Source organism: Barbatula barbatula, assembly GCF_947034865.1.
Source record: "Barbatula barbatula genome assembly, chromosome: 10".
Taxonomy (NCBI): Eukaryota; Metazoa; Chordata; class Actinopteri; order Cypriniformes; family Nemacheilidae; genus Barbatula; species Barbatula barbatula.
This window is the reverse complement of record NC_136773.1, coordinates 16167176-16184926: the sequence shown is the minus strand read 5'-3', so window position 1 is coordinate 16184926 and position 17751 is coordinate 16167176. Positions and strand designations below refer to the sequence as shown.

At 39.0% G+C, this 17751-nt stretch overlaps 2 protein-coding genes across 9 annotated transcripts in view; both read left to right on the top strand.

Moving 5' to 3' along the window:
• The window catches only part of gnao1a (guanine nucleotide binding protein (G protein), alpha activating activity polypeptide O, a), a 63711-nt gene extending 58058 nt beyond the window's left edge, over nt 1-5653 (top strand). The window contains exons 7-8 of one of the 2 annotated variants that reach the window (XM_079465597.1): nt 3646-3799; nt 4337-5653. In XM_079465597.1, coding sequence (XP_079321723.1) covers nt 3646-3799; nt 4337-4524 — 342 coding nt within the window. In that variant the 3' untranslated portion in view covers nt 4525-5653. Of the gene's footprint in view, nt 1-515; nt 2918-3645; nt 3800-4336 lie in introns of those variants that run through there. The other variant, XM_079465598.1, reaches the window with a different exon arrangement.
• A 6744-nt stretch (nt 5654-12397) lies between these two features.
• The window catches only part of cbfb (core-binding factor subunit beta), a 28632-nt gene continuing 23278 nt past the window's right edge, over nt 12398-17751 (top strand). For 5 of the 7 annotated variants that reach the window (XM_079465301.1, XM_079465297.1, XM_079465299.1 and 2 more), the window contains exons 1-3: nt 12542-12997; nt 13366-13452; nt 14888-15004. In XM_079465301.1, coding sequence (XP_079321427.1) covers nt 12920-12997; nt 13366-13452; nt 14888-15004 — 282 coding nt within the window. In that variant the 5' untranslated portion in view covers nt 12542-12919. Of the gene's footprint in view, nt 12998-13365; nt 13453-14887; nt 15005-17751 lie in introns of all 7 variants that reach the window. The other 2 variants (XM_079465302.1, XM_079465298.1) reach the window with 2 other exon arrangements.

Sequence of the window (17751 nt, the reverse complement as noted above, 5' to 3'; positions counted from 1 at the left end):
GCATATAATGCATCTGAGATGAGATAAAATGGTTAAAATGAAGGGATGGTCACAGTCACACTACATGCTGGCAGTCATTTTAAAAATCAAGTCTGGCAGACTGCACTATGTGAAGGATGCACATTTCTGTTTTGGAGGGATGCCTGTAGAAAATGTTTTTTTTTTGTTTTAACATCCAGAATTATGTCTTACATTTGTTAGCGAGCTAAACTTCAAAAATGATTTGCATGTTTAGAGATAATGCTTACAGTAAATTAGTTTTTTGCATATTATTTTCATAAAAGTAACATTCTCTTCTATACAATTGTCACACAGGCAGCCATTATTAAAGCATTTAAGCATTCACTTGATACATTTATCATTAATTCACTCACTGTTGTGTTTGCTTTTTTGCTTCCTTTCCCAATATTTTTCAACATCCTGGCCTGTTTTTTATGTCTATCTCTTGTTTGATTTACTCTATTTCTACCCTCCTGCTCCTTTTCCATCCTTAACTGATTCATTCTGCGCTGCAGGTTCAAACATGTTTAAAGAAGCATTGGACTACATTCAGTCCCAGTTTGAGAGTAGGAACAAGTCATTGGACAAGGAAATCTACTCGCACACCACCTGCGCTACAGACACCAACAACATTCAGTTTGTCTTCGACGCTATTACCGATGTCATCATCGCCAACAACTTGCGCTTCTGTGGACTGTACTAATTCGCAAGATATGTGACTTTACTGTCCATGTATAGTTCTCACAGGGCTGTTCTTCTTTTATTTATAAGGGGGTGGGTGCTAAATTTAACAAAGGTCTGGGCCTAGCTATTGATTTTGGTACGTTGTTACAAACGATATGTTTGAGTGATGTCAAAAGATTTTGGTGCCAAACTGTCTCTACTACCTACCTTTTTCGATCTGTCTTTATATCTTTATCACACAGTATGTAGATGAATAAATAATGGCAGTTATTTATAATACCAGAGTTATATGGCAATATATTGCATTCCAAAAACTGTAGGTGGCTCCATAAATGTTCTTTGCACATATGATTACAAACTAATGCATCGTGGTATATGAATACCAAGTATATTCACATGCTGGCTCATATTACATGTGTTCTGAGTTGACAGCAATCCTAGAGTGTTGATGAAACACTAGGCTTGACATTTACTTGGCATTTGGAAGCGAGTGTAAATGTCCATTTCCCTGAGCCAAACCTCAAAAAATGTTAGCCTCTTAGCATCCTAAAAAACATCACGACTCTTTGAAATGGGTTTTGGACAGTTTAACCCATACACACAGGATACACCAATAATACACAATCTGGCATTTTCTGTTGAAAAACGTTGTTTTGCTAATGCTAAGACGTGTAACGTTCTTTTGTATTTACGGTATATGTAGGCCTACTGTACATATGGAATTTGTTTTTTTTTTGTCTTGGGTTATACTACACATCACCAGCCCGCCTCCTGTGTGTTTTAGCTTCTGTCTGTATTTATATAGCTTGTTCCTAGTGACAATATAGTTGGTCATATGCACTTTGTTTTTCATATTCGTTCAAGGCAAGACAGTTACAACAAAAGTACTAACTAATTTTTCATTGCTTTATATAGTTGCCAGTGAAGAATTGGTAGGAACATTCTGTAATAGACAGGAAGTTGAATAGATGCCTTTATATGTCTGTACTATAAAGTAAATAATTCACAGCGCCGCATGTGAATGTTTGCCACTGGTTTGGATGGGTTGTAGCATTTTTTAGTCTTAGTCGCTCTTTGTGAACATTTGAGTAAACTGTCACCTTGTCATCTTAGCTTCAGGCAGTTGCGTCTGTAGATACTGTAAATCAGTGATAATTGTGATTTTTGCTTCATACTGCCAAAGGACATAACAGAAAAGCCAAGATGGTGACATTTTAATTTGTGAGTATGATTTAATGCTGTCCTGTTAAAACATAGTGCCAGTTAAGTTGTTTTTTGTATTGTTGAGGCCAGTTCAATACTGAGTGCCAGTAAACTGATTTATTGGGTTGTTTATGTTCTCTGAGTATTGCAAATAGTTTTACAGTAGAGAGCAAGCGTGTGCTGCACATTGCAAAGGACATCATGGACAGCAATAGTTTTTTATGTAAAGTTTGGCTTTAATCCCAAATTGATCGTCCATATTGAGATCGTAGATTTAAAGAACAATTAGACGAGGCTGTGCAGTTAATGTACAAACATGTTGTCAGCTCAGATACAGTATATGGGTAAATAGGTCAGTGGCCAAGGTAAAGAAATTCATGGGTAATTGAGTCTGTCTGTTTCTGAGGGACAAAGGCCTGTTTGTTTGCTAGGTTGTTGTTGTACTGCAAAAATCTCAGCACAGGAGCAGTACTATTTGCTATTGTAGTATGATTTACTTAAAATATACTTGAAATTATCCATGTTTAATTCGGTGTACATCCTCATATGAATATCCAGCATGCACACCCTACAGAAACGCCTTCAAAATTGTTGTTATCCAGATATCTAAACATCCGGAGTCAACAGAGAATGCATTGATTTAAGTTGATTTCCCTCTACTTATGAATACTATTGTCATTTTTTTTAAATAGTAATGTCTTTTCTTAAAATAGTAGAATTCTTGGCCATATGTAATTTTGCTTCTTAAGTAATTTTTTCCTTTTTAGGGATGTTATGATATTATAATATGCAGATAAAAACAAGCACTAATTAAATATATATTTTTTATTGCAATGCATCATCACTCACTAAAAGAATTAATTTTTATTGCTGAGGTGTAATCCTGTTGCCTATTAATTCTTTGGGTTTTTGTTTGTTTGTTTTAGTCAAACTGCTGTAATTATTGTTTCTGTGTATTTCTCTTCAGTGATTATTTATTGAACAATGGATGTCTATTTATGTGACAAAATAAAGCGCTTATGAAATTCTGTGTGTGACACTTACTTATTCTGTGTGTTTTCCTTTCTCACACACACACACATACATAAAAGAGGTTGTGAATGCTGCTGATAAATGTTTTTTTTTGTTGTATAATCACGCTGTTCGCTATTCTGTATCCTTACACTCGTAAAAATAAAGGTTGTTAAAAGGTTGTTCACAGGGATGCCAGTGCCACAAAGAACCATTCAGTCAAATGTTCTCCAGAGAACCATCTCTTTCTTAACTTTTTATAATGTAAAGAACCTTTAGTTTCGTGAAACAGATAGGTTCTTCCGATGTTTAAGGTTCTTTATGAAAACATTTCGACAAGAAAGGCTCTTCTATGGCATCGTGAAGCACCTTTGTTGTTAAGAGTGTACATGGGTTCAGCTTTTGTTCATATCGGTCTTTCCTGACAACTTTGCACCAAAAAGACTTGTTTTTTAATCGAATCAAAGTTATATGATTGGATGCTGTCAATCCAAAGTTAAAACTATTTCCAGTTCTCCTAGTGGCTCATACTGCAGGTATAGGATCCTGTGGACATGTGCATGTCGTTCCTACAAAGTCACAGCATGAGAGAACATATTTCAGATCATATTTTTTTGGCTCTTAACTAGTTGCTTAACTTGACTCGTATTTCTCCACTAACTTTCTGGTTTCTTTTTCTCTATCCGCCTCTTGTTTTCCATTTCTCTCTCTCTGTCTATCCCTTTACTCTGATTTCTTCTCTTGCAGAATCGCATGCATGAGTCTCTTATGCTGTTCGATTCCATCTGTAACAACAAATTCTTCATTGACACTTCCATCATTCTCTTCCTCAACAAGAAAGATCTGTTTGCTGAAAAGATCAAGAAATCTCCCCTGAGTATCTGTTTCCCTGAATACACAGGTAAGAACACTCATTTATTTATTAAGCAGACCCTTTTATCCAAAGCAACTTAAAAATGAGACAGAATTTAACATTTTTTCGAAGAATAAACAAAATACTTTACCAAGTAATTATTGTAGACTGAAAACATCTTGCATCTCGAAAGAACATTGAAACTTGAGGGGAAGGTAGTAAAGGTTGGATTGTCTACAGGTCTGATAAAACATAGTTCAATGCCTCTGTTAGACCCATGTATGCCCTTCAACACCCTCCATGTCGCTTTCCACTTATCACTCAAATGCAACAAATATACAGCAGCTTTTTACACTGAGGATCTGTTTCATAAGGAGTCAAAGCCAGAAAGAGAAGAGACATTTCTGAATGTCAAAAGTCACCAGGGTCATTTTAAATCCTGGAACTAATGAGCATCTAGAATGGCAAGGGCGCAGCCAGTTTGAAGTTCACAGAGTGCTTCTTTTATCCAGTTTTGGGATAATGTCACGACATCTTTCTATGTCTAAACCTCTCTCTTTCTTATCGGCACGTACTTATGTGTAGGTCCAAACACCTATGACGATGCAGCTGCTTACATCCAAGCACAATTCGAAAGCAAGAACCGCTCGCCTAATAAGGAGATCTACTGTCACCTGACCTGCGCCACGGATACAGGAAACATCCAGGTGGTGTTCGATGCCGTAACCGACATCATCATCGCCAATAACCTGCGAGGTTGCGGCTTGTACTGAGGCCTGCCCCTTTCCTCTGGAGCCACTTCTTTGGAAATGATTATTGTTGAAAATGCAAGTTGGTAAATAATGATAACGTTAATTTTAAAATAGGCACATACAAATATATAAATATATTATATATATGAAATGTTTTTAGTTTGTCTTTCAAGGAGCTGCCAACAGAACTGATTTCTTATAGAAACCCAGCCTTTATGGTTTTAGAACAAAGTTGGGACCTTTTCGTGTTTTAATTTGGTCGTCGTTTTGTTTTTCTTTGCTGTTGTATGTTTTGTTCTCCCCTGTACTCCACTGTGTCTTTATTGTTTTGACTAAACAACCCTCATTTGTTTTGAGAAATTTCTTTTCTTTACTGTTTTTTATCGTGTTAATGTCATTGTATGTATATTTATTACACAAATATCAGTCAGGGGGATGACCTGTACATGTTTGCCTGAGAAAACTTTGATGATAATGTGATGATACAAATCAGTGATGGTTAAATCCATGGCTTAAACAGTTAGGCTAGTCTCGAGCACTACAGTTCAAGTCAGTTGAGCCAAATTGCATTCGTAGCGTGTCCCTCTTCTGGTTTGCTCATCAGATTTGGTTTTCACTGCGATTTCCCATAGTGCTGTTCGATATTGTAGAGAACGGAAACACCGAGATTGCACCTGCCAGTTTTTTCTTACGTTTCGTCTATACCCATCCTCGTCCCTTCCGCAGATCAGCTCTCCTGGCCGTATCGATCTCCAGGGAAGGGCCCCTCAAACCACCAAATCCAACGATTGCGAGTGTCATATCAGTGCCAACCTTCTGAGAATGACTTGTCTGGGCATAGGACTAGGAACACTAGGTCTCTGTTTCGAGAGTTTATTAACATTGTCTTGTATGGAACTTTTACTTTTTTATTGTTGTTGATTAATTTATTAATTTATTTATTGATCATCTGTCCCACACACTTCCTTTGTACTTACTACACCTTCTCCATTCTTCTACCTCTTGTCCTTGGTTACCCTGACCTCTTCATTACTTCACTTCCCTAGATTTCCTGTTTTTAGTTGGCTGGGTAATGGAGTCCCATGTCTCTGATAGCATGACCCCTCAGCCATTTGTATAAAGAAACAGCTAACTGCTTCACATAGCTAATGGTGCGAAAATGAAGAAAAAAGAAAAAAAAGAGGAAAACGGAAAAAAACCCGGAAGAGACAGCTGCAACAGAAAGAGAGGGTTAGTGTGGGTGGGGTTGTACGGGAGGGGGGTAGATGTAGGGCTCGAGGTAACGATATCCTGACCAATGATGTGGAGGCTTGAAGACGAAGGTCCTTTGGCTGTCAGTCTTTGTAGAAAGCTGTAGATCCTCCAGTTCTAGAATCTTTACAAGTAGAAATAATTGAAAAAAGATGAAATGTCAAAAAAGGATGATTATGACAATAATAACAAATGACGATGACGATGAAACCAATATCAATGATTATTCTGTAATATTATTAAAGGTATATTTCTTGTGCTTTGTAGCTACAGAACTTTTCTTCTCTCCCCCCTTTTTTTAAAAAAAGAATTTTGCAAGGGTTCCTGTGATCCACTCTTGAACCGTTCTTACCGACTTAACCCATGTTGATGTTGATGAACTGTACCAATAATTTTTGCCTGTTCGCCCTGCATTGCGATGTCTTTACTTAGCCTGAATTACAGTATATGTATTGATTTTTTATTTGTTTTTGGAAGAAACCACTTTTTGGTGGCACGGCCCGCCCCTTGTGCTGGAGAGGGCGGGACTGCGCACGGCTGTACAGATTCATGCGCTTTCTCTTGGTTTTTTGAGAATTGTACTCAAACACCTTCCAGGTCTGCATAGAAAAGCACAGCTCTCACCTATCACACACGTAGATTTGGAAAGATGTATCTCTCCCCCCTCTGCCTTCTCAGTTGAAATTCAAAGAAAAGAAAAAACTGTACAATTACCTACACCACTTTTGATTTCTCCTTCCCTTCCTTTTTTAATTCCTTTCTTTTTCTCTCCAAGTGAATGCTTTTGTGCTGCTTTTCTCCCTCTTCTTTAGTGAATGGTTGTTCTTTCATGTGGGATGTTCGTGCTGGAAAACCAATCGAATGTAGTGTTTACATTAAAAGCCACAGTTTTCATGACTACAACCTTGAGCTTTTCGGTTTTGATTGTTCTTCATTACCTAAAAGTGTTGTCTACATGTTTTGTAATTTACTGTATATATTACACTGTAAACATAAGAGTGCTACCAAGAATTCAATACATTCATTTAAATGCTCAAGGGTTTTAAGTTTATGTATTATCATCGGAGGATAAACAGAGGCACTGTCAAGTAGAAGTGTCAGGTAAAAGACACAACGATGTCTTCAATTAAACCAATGATCTTGTATCGCAATTGTTTTGGGGCATTGCAGACTGTAGCTCCACGTACCACTACTTAAAATACAGAAAGTGTTATTTACTTAAAATCTTTGTAATTCAAGCCGCTCCTAGCCAACATCACAGAACACTGAGAATGAATGGGGAAATGAAGGAAGTGCGCTTCAATCTCTCGGGACATAATTATGTTTCTGTGCCTCTTAAGTGTGTCTTTAACCAGACAGCGTTTGATGGAGTAGAGGAGATGGTCAGTCACTCTATACATCATCAAAGGAGGAAGGGCCACTTTGTGCCAGTCTGACCGGATGATAATTGCAGTTTCACATGTGGAATGAGAGACAGAAAATGAGTTTGAGTGTGTGTATGAGTTACCTTAAGAGGAGGAAATGCAGAATATGATGGCAATGTGAGAGTAATTGCTATCGACTCATTTCCATCTCAACCCAGGTTTTATTGTTGAGAGCCAAAGGCTCCACCAAATTGCCTACTCTTGTATTTTGTAGCTGTATAAATATAGTATAAAATGTTTGTGTAGTACTGACGTTTTGCAGACTACTTAGCCTATTTGTGACTGGAGCAAAATATTCAAGACAACATCGCATTGAATAGAGAGCCTGTTACCCATTAGGCTATATTCATTCTTCTCCCTCTTCTGGTGGTGATGAGTAATAGCAGGAGGTAACACACCCATATATTGTGCTGGGCTCATTGGATCAAGGGGACACCAATAGGCCTACTGGAGAACTTTCAAATAGATCCAACAAAATAAAATTTCACACATAGAATTCACACATTTGCATGTTTAAATAACTGTGGCAAATATAATTTGTTTCTGCAAGATAAACAACCAGTCATGTGTGGTAATGCTGTAAATGCAAACATTACAAGGTATAATTACAGTATTTTAATTCATTTGATCTCCTGATTACAGTATTAATAACTGAACACACGTTATTTATACAGTATATCTAGTGGGCCATTGTGCTGTGATGTTGAAGTAAATCAACCTTGTAATCACACAATGATGAGTCGATGTAGTGTCTTGGTATGCCCTTAAATTCAATCCCAGGACCCTGTCAGCTATTTCTCCACAAACAGACACATAAATGTACACACACTTAAGTTATTTATAGTGCAGCACCACTGTCTGCCTGTTGCTAGGATACGGCCTGGTGCAGATAATGTGCAATACCCAATGCTTCCATCATTGGTATTTTGATGTATTTTGTCACAAAGTTTATAGTGTTTATGTGTTACTCCACACTGAATAAAAAACACGATTTACTGCAGGCACGGAATGGTCATTCTAAATATTTGTCTAGTTTTTATAAAACACTATACCAATTGCAAACCTTCTGGATAAATAAAGACAACAAATAAGATTTAAAAGAAGATTTTTATTGTAATAGAATATTGTAGCAGGAGATTTTGGTAACAAAACCAGTGTGCGTGTGGGTGCATGAGTGTGCGTGTGTGTGTGTGTGTGTGTGCATGTATGTGTGTTTGTACTATACTGTGCAGTAGGCCAAGAGAAAATGCTGATCAAGTGTACATCATAAAGGTCAAGACCTCAAAGCTCCCGTTTCCATGGAAACTGCATCAATTACTCTTTTGTCCCATCACCGCTGGAAGGATGTCAGCTGCATCATCAGTGCAGTTTACCTTTTCCTCACCATTACACCTAAACCTCCTGAACTACCTGCAATCGGGAGAAACAGAAGAACAGTTTTTCACAAAACACCCTGCAAGTTGCAAATATCTCAGTACCTTCTAGAGGATAAGGTTATAGGGGGAAGGTGATGTGGGTTTTTTTTTATTGAAAGCTGTTGTAGAAGAAAAAGGTTAAATCATATAAAGTTTCCTTAGTCTATATATCTGCAGTGGTATATAATAAATGTCTTAAGATTAGGTGTAAGAGGCTCTGCAGTGTATAAGCTACACTTCATTTAAAACCATTTTAAACAGTTTTCACACTTAATAAGGATTAAGAAACATGAAATAAGAATGTTTTAGGTTTTTCAAATCCCCTTTAAATTACATTTGTTTATGTAACCTAATTTAGACAGGTGAATTAATATGAATGAATTCATGTTTCGAATAGTGTGCTTTTTAGATAGATTCATTATTTTGCATGAGCAGACAGACATAACAGTACAAACGGTGCAGTTACAAAAAGTGCAAAACAAGAAATAACGATATAACAAATGTCAAAAATATGCATATAATGCACAAGATGTAAACATAATATTTAAAAAACCCAGGATGTATATAATGATACCAAAACAATCTACACAGGGTATACTACAGTACATAGTTGAGGTTAAAAGGAAGGATGAACCTACAAAAAGTGTGTGTGTGATATTTAAGTTTTTATTCACAGGTGTAATGTGAATGAGGTGTGGCCCACTAGTGACTAGCCCACCAGAAGGTCAATGGTGCCTCTGCTCTTGAGGGATGTGTTAGACAGCTTTATTGCTGAAGACCTTCGGTAGTTGCACCGGGGTTGAATCCTTCTGCAGCTGAAATTATTCTTCAATTCAGCAAACGTCCAATGAAGAGGTTGAGACGTGTTGTCCATTATGGACGAAAGTTTGGACATCATTCTTGTATCAGCAGTCACCCGATCCTCTCAAGTGAAAGACCTTGCCTTCCCGGTGAGTTTGTTCAGTCTGTTGACATCACCCACTTTCAGATCAGTGTCCCAGCACACCACAGCATAAAAGAGGGAACTGGCTACCACTGACTGGTAAAACATGTAGAGCACACATTAAAGGACTTCAGTCTCCACAATAAGTAGATTCGACTTTGGCCCTTTTTGTAAATACCCTCAAATTAATGTGGATTTCTTTCTCCACAACAGACGTTACAAATTTACTTTAGATTAGTTCGGTTGGTTTTGAGGAAATTATAAAAACGAACACGACCTGAGCGATAGCAGAAAAACCTTGATCAAGCCCTCCCCCTGGTGGACAGAACCGGAAGCGACGCAGCCCTTTGCATCGTGTCTCACGTTTCTCAGACATTTTTGGACTTCACTTCCAAATATACGCTGTTATAAAAAGAAGACCTGCACGCGGACTGCACAAGTCGTAAGTCACTATAAAAAAGCACGCCAAAATGCTCATCGGAGGGGTCACTTTGCTGTAAATGTGTGATGACATACTTACTTGGCCCGTTCAGACAGCCAACGTGACGTGAAATAACATTTTATGCGCACACTGAAATAAACTGACCCTCGCATAACGTCTCTTGCAAAATAACAACAGTGAGCAGACGCTCGGATTTCTTTCCCGCCTGAAATCTGAGAGTCGGTTATTTTGCTCTGTGAGTCGCCTCGGCCGGGTGGGCTGGCAGACTAACTGGACGGACACCGATGGGTCTCGCCGTCTGACCTTGCAGCACCCCCTTCCGGTTTCCTCGCGGCACGGGTCCAGCAGCGACAACTGTCACTCGCATCTTGTGCCATTGACGCGTGAGAACCGGGGACACCTTTAATCCTCAGGCGCTGATCCTGGGGTTGATTCTCAGTCACTGACGTCGTCTTCTGGGCGCAGCTTAATAACCATGTGTGTAAATACAGCAGAAACGTGACAAACATGAGCTCTGAGACTCCTGAATGAGTTTAAAATGAACAGACAGACAGGCAGACACACACTGTACTGTACACAAAACCATTTGGAAGTTGCTTTGTTTAAAAGCACAGTCTTGTATTATTTTGAGGGCCAAGACGAGGCAAACAACCCGAGTGTCAATGTCATCAGCATCTCAGACGTCTTACATGATTCTCTACTCTTGTCATGTTTTTGTTTACCGTCTTTATTTCTACTAAGCGGCATAGCGTGTGCTCAGACATTCGAGAGCTATGTTTAGCTTCTTCCCCAAATTGCTGGCAGGCTTTTATATCACATCATTATCTCGACAGCACCTGAGCTTTGTTGATCACGCAGACACACACCAACAAAACCAAACTTGTATAGTCAGCAGAGCTTATGCGTCTGATTTGTTTGCCTGATGCAATTTAATATTTAATATTACTCGTGAACAAAAGATCACCCTACTTATATTTTCGAATCTCTTGAAATGCATGGTTGAAGAGGTGTAACACACAGGGGATTTCTTGATCTGTTGTTCACGTGTTGTTTAAGTGCAGCTTTCTGTGGCAAGTTATTTCGAAATAGTTGAACGAGAACTACATGCAAGAAACGATTTTCCTTGTTGTAGACATTGCAAAATACGATTTTCCGCCAAAGTTTTCAAGTGACCCCTGAGTGCAAAGGGGTCTTTAGTGGTAAAGCCTTCTTTGTCCATTCAGCTGAAACCTATTGGAAAAGACACCAAGCCTCTAGACTGCGAGCACTCTTGTCAAAATGGGTCTCCAAACGGTAACCACAGAATATTTCATTAATTAATGAGTGTTATGTGGTGCTATTAAAGCACTCACACGCCCCATTTGGCCCAAAGCACAGCCTTTTAACACATTAACTCACCACAGATCTCAATCGAATGCATGAGAAAGAGAGAAAAACAGAGACAAGCTAAAACTCATCATAGGCAGTCTGCGAGGAGTCGTATCTGTCATATCTGCAGAACTGCCACACAAACCCAACTCATAGAGAATGCTTTTTGTCAACATTTTAAGAGCGAGATCATACAATAATGATTTGAATCTAACGGCCTGCCACACCTTTAATTGATTCTAATGGCTTGCCACACCTAATGCAGACCTGCAACACAAAATTAATGAATGTACATTTGCGAAGGAGGGTAACCCTGACAGTTTCTGCTAATGGATACTAAACTAATAATGTCCTGGGCAAGTAAACCTTAAAGGAACAATTCACCCAAAAATAAAAAGCATAGAGTTGTTCCAAATCTGTATAAATTGACACCATTGTCCCTTTAACACAAACACATGTCTAAATGACTTCTGTCGTCTTTATGTACAGCTAAATTAAGTTATTACAGACTAACTCTAATGGGAAACCTAAAATGTATTACTTTAAATTACATTACAAGTCCAAATTTCTTCAAATGGTCTCCAGTTAGTGAGGACATCTCATGGACTTAAATTCCAGGCTAATGTTATTTATTTTACGTCCAACCCTTACATAAACGTGTTGAGGTTCTTACTTTTTACTTTTTACTTGTGGACCACCTACAATTATTTTGTATCAAACTTCAGCTACTCTTTACTGTTATTCTGTACTTTAATCTGACAGTCGAAGTGCTTGACACATTTTAAAAAGACAATACACATGTGGTCAACCGCGCAAAAGTGATGCAATCTGTCTGCTAGATCTGACAGGGTTTGGATTTTTCAGCGTTCTTCATTCTGTCTCGGTCTATCTATTTATTCATCGGCGTGTCTGTCTGTCTTGCTATTTTGGTTTGAACAGCATTCTCTGTCCTTTTGTTTATCTTGGGTGAATTACAAACATATGTGGATGCCACAGAAGTTACTTAATAGCAAAAGTAACTGTTAAAAGTGTATACCTGTGTAGCTCGGTTGTCACATGACCACACACGGGTAACTTTGACTGAGCATCTCGTTTAGATCTCACAGAAAGAATGAAGTTGTGGTGTATTAAACGCCTGCGCACACACGGACGATAGTGGAGAGAATTGTGAATGGGGGGAGTATTTTGGGTGTACAGTCATAAGTCGGACTCCGAGGAGCCAGGAAGTAACTGTGAGCCATGCAGCTCATGCGACGGATAAAGTAGAGCGAGCAAGCGTCTGTTGTCAGCAGTCGGAGATCACACGCGCGAGAGTGAGGAACAACAACAGCCCACAGCAAATTTGTGCCAAATTTATTGCAGCAGTGCTCAGCGACCCCACAGGAGGCGAACGTCGAGGGACATTTCATATTTACAAGAACGCAAATTTAACATTAACTCATTGCAACACACATCATCATAAGAAGAAAAAAGACGGAAGGAAATAAGTGCGGGACTGGGGAGTTTCAAGCCAACGCTTCTCTTTGCAAGTTCAGACTAGTAAAATAACAAAATTGATCACATCGCATTCAAGATGCCTCGGGTGGTCCCGGATCAGAGGAGCAAGTTCGAGAATGAGGAGTTCTTCAGGAAACTCAGCCGCGAGTGCGAGGTGAGCGCGATTCATTCGGTCAAGTGGCGGAAACAAAGTTGAACCTCTCGTGACACGAAAAGCGTGTCATCGCTTTTCTTTATCAGCCTCTGTTTCGGCTGCTTATTCAAAGAGCTGGAAAAGTTATTTACCGGCTCTTTCCAGCCACGGGAAATGAATTAAGTGATTTTTAACATCTCGAGCATCTATCAATTTCAAGTGAATAGATCAAAGACGCGCAGATGACCGTTCCCAGCGCAGGGCATCACCGTTTAACTCTTGTCTAATAATGAAAGTGTATATTGACTTTGTATATAGAACGAAAAACATCAGTCAGTTTCCGTATCAAATGTGTACTTCAAATTGTGATTCTTCATCCCTGTTTGCAGATAAAGTACACGGGTTTCCGAGACCGGCCGCATGAGGAGAGGCAAGCCCGCTTTCAGAACGCGTGCCGGGACGGCCGTTCAGAGATAGTGAGTACACTCACCTCACAGGACCATTCACATTCATTTCACTAACACGCCGGCAGTGTTGGAACACACATCCGGAACTATGCTGTCAGCAACCAAAACTATGTTCCGAAAACTTCCTCTTATGTATTTAGCGCAAATCTTTTTATGTTAATATTTGATAAGATGTTGCATTTAATTCAACAATGTTGAATTAAATGCAGTTGTTGTTGGTGGGACACTGCAGAGAATTAAGGCAATGCTTTAATATAGTGTGACTTTCGGCTTCTTTTAATTGACTTATAACAACACGTCTCAAGGGCGGAGATACACTGTATCAGCATCTTCAAAAATACACGGCAATAGTATATTTTGAGTCGACCTCTATTCATAACACGTCTTTTTATTTGTTTGTTAAATTTAAATTGTAATTTGTAAAATTCTATAAATTCACTTCATATTATTACATATCATTTGATAATTTGGAGAGACATACCGTTTGCTTGGAAGCCGTTTTAAGATGGCTTCATACTGTTAATATTTCTAATAGTCACATAAACTACAGGATCAATTTAGATTTTGATAGTAGATTTTATTAAAGACCGCACATGAAAGATTCTGTATTATAAAGCTGAAATGCACTATGTATTTCTTTTTATTGTTTTATTGTTTAATTAGACTTTTTGCAGGCAATATTTCATACTGATTTGGATGTGTTCTAGAAATGTTCATTAAACGCTGCAGGAAAAACAATACAATTTCATTGACCAGTGACACAACGAATAAAACATTTGTAATATTTACTTAATAAATAAATACAACTAACAAGGCCAAACCTCAAAAAGAAATAAATGGCATGATCATGTCAAACCAATATTTCCCTATAATTGATTTTAATATATTTTTGTAAATATACACAAACTAATTGCAATACACAATTATAAACAATACAGCACGGTTCTGCAACAGAGTTTAGCATAAAATCCGGTCTTTTTATCATGCACGCTCCTCGAAAACATTATTGAATTATTGTACCATAATTCAAAACCTTTACAGCACTCCTGTTGCTATTAATGCAAGTGAGGGGCAGCATTTAAAACAAGTTATTGATTTTGTACCCTCTCAGTTTTTGTTCTGTCACTGTCAGTCATGCACCACGCTTTTTGTCTATACTCAAACTCAGTCTGGTGCAGCCCAGTTTGCCAGCACCAAGCATTGGTAAAATAGAATCAGATGTGTGTAACTCAATACCTCAAATAGAAAAAAATGATGACTTAGGTTTTCTCTTTGCGTTTGCCCCACCACCCCCTCCTCCCATCTTTTCCTGATGTTCTGAGCCCTGGCCTTGGCTCCAGGCATTCTCCTCTCCTCTCTGATGTGAAAACAGAAATGACGGGCTGCATAATTTATGCTCGGGCCTGGGTTTCTTATCCTGTTTGTATTGATTTCCCTCTAAAAGGCTTTTGTGGCGACCGGCACCAACCTCTCGCTGCAGTTCTTCCCAGCCAACCTTCATGGCGATCAGCGGCAGGCGCCCACCCGAGAATATGTGGACTTCGAGCGGGAGACAGGAAAGGTACTCCTGACCCATTTTTATTCACAATTCATTCCTGTCAGTGTCCACTTTTAAACTCACCTCCATCTTAGTCTCTCCCAACGTCTCCCTTTTCAAAAAAGTTTTTATTAAATGCAAAGTTATATAAACGCAAACATGTGACCACATACAGTATATTAATATGTAGAGTAGCTTTGTTGCTTGACAATAACAGCTGTTGCCAATTTAAAGGCAAAAGAAGCTCAAAACTCAAGTGCACATCCTCTCTTGGGTTATTCTTTTAACACACTCTCCCATACAAATGTGTATTATAAAGGGACAAAAGTTTTGTGATAATATCCCAGAGTAACATGCAAACTGTTATGAAAACCCTCTGTCAGTTTCAGTTTGCCACATACATGATTTATGAAATCTGAGGAATGATTGGAGAAGTCATTTCTTTTTCTCTTTCATCTCTTTTCCCTCCATTTCGCATAGCAGAGGAAGTGTGTCACTTTTTTTTAACCAGACGTATGCATGGTTCAGATGGGCAGAACCCTTGATTTTCCATAATGATACGTTTCTCTCAAACACATCGTAAGGAAAAATGAGTGCTTGAAATATTACGCTGCAGGCAGCAAGAAAAACACTCTCTCCTGAATGAAACATGGAGCGGTTTTCCATTTTTTCTTGAAGCTTTTGAGTTTTATTTCTGTTGCAGTATTATTTCAGACATGCTCATTGGTTTTTAATTTTTGAATTGGTCTTTCAGCAACTCCCTCTTGTTTTTCTGGATTTATGGAATGTTTACACAGCCTCCCTAAAGCCATAAGAATGTAAAATAAAACCATACTGTCTATGCTCCATTTGTACGTATTAAACTATGCATTCATTTCTGTTATTCTAGTCAAAGCTGTCTGTGTCTGTTAAAGATCTATAACAAAGAACTCTCTACACGTTAGATTTGTAATGTCACTTTTTAAAAGCGTGTTTTGTCTGACACCCTGTGATCAACACAGTTGAAACGGACACTCGGCTCCCCTGCTTCTCCCATTATTGCATCGGCGTGAGATCATTAAGAGATCAAGGTCAATTGTGACACATTTATTTCCCATCTTGTTTATCACAAATTCTCATGTTGTTATTTCTCCCGCTGTGTGTCTGTTCTGTGATACAGTACTCTCTGCTGAAGGGAAATAAGTAATTGATACCGTACGGCATTCGGTCAGGCGTTTGTTATCTGCACACCCAACATACGCATAAATGCTGTCACACTTCCTAAATATGATAAACATTTTTATTCAAGTCTTTTATTCTAAAGCTAAAGAATCTTGCAAAGGTGGTTTTACAATGCGTAAACACATCCTAAAGCCTGATTAGGAAATAGGCTGCCGGCACAACAGCTTTATGGATGGTCGCACAAGACCAATTAAATCAAACGCTCGAGCCGAATTAAATAGTGTATTGCCTTCGGTTCTTTTCGGGTCACCCTGGAGGCCTTTCCCTTCAAGTCTTTTTATGCAGAAGAGTGTTTGCGTAAAGCACTTATTGGCTTTATCTGTGTGTTTACCGCAAGCCGTCGCAAAGCTGGCGTTGGATCTCGTGCCGTTGCGGATCTCTTCACGGACGCTGCCTCACTGAGATGCGCTCATTAAAAATGCATCCGTGAGAAATCAATGGACCTTTTGGCCCCGTGGCTGACGGACTAATCTTTGGCTGTTAATTATTTAAAAGGGTGTGAAGGGTGTACACGTCGAGCCCCGTGCTGACGGGCCGTCGAGCATGCGTGCTTCTGAGCCGCGGCTCACTGGTAATCCTATCCACCTGCCTGTCACCTCTGCCAGAACTCAGATCCATGCAGCTTTAATGAGCCTCACACCGTCTGCCTTCAAAATACAGCCCACGCGATGCATACCCTCACTCTCTTCGCTTCCTGCCCGATACACAGGCCTGTTTCATCGCCTGGGGCTTAGTAGACTTATGATGCTTTGTTGCAACTACCTGTTCTGTACTATTGTTGAATCAAATAAGTTAAATACAAGCTTAAACAACGGGTGAATATAGTGTTTGTTAGAATTCAGAAAGATGTTTTGAAGAAAGTTGGTAAACGAACAGCATCGGCACCCATGCAATTCTTTATGGACATAAAACCAATGAAAGTGAATAGGTGCAGGTTACCAACATTTTTCAAAATATCTTCTTTTGTGTTCTGCGGATGAAAGAAAGTAATACAGCTTTGAAACGACAAGAGGGCGAAGAATGGATGAAAGAAATTTCATTTTTGGATGAACTATCACTTTCAGGTCACAATGTTGTCACAACTTTTTCACACAAGTTTTTTTACACTTGCTAGTTTTCCATCCCAATTATTTTTAAAGAACATTGTCACCTGTTTTAAAAGCTACGGGGAAAAAAATGGAAAAACAATGTCCCGAGTGAGCGCTCTTGACAGATTTATATCCGTGTAACACGTTTGGAGTTGGAGTTTCCTTTCTCTTTTGTTTGGAAGGAAATCCTGAATGGACCAACTCTGCTGATAAGGTCTGTCCTCCCTTCCTCTCTCGCTCTATACTCACTCTCATTCATTCCCCCAGTTTTCCTTTCATCTTTTAATTCTTACTCTCTTCTTCTCCTCCGCACACACAAGCTCACACAGTGTACGTCTGACATGGTGAATTCCCTGTAGAGCGGTTAGTGTCAGGCCGAAAGAGATCATGCGTGCGCCCCAGCCTCTGCTCCTAATTAAACTGATTGTTAACCTTTTCCACAAAAAGATCCTTTGTAAAAGT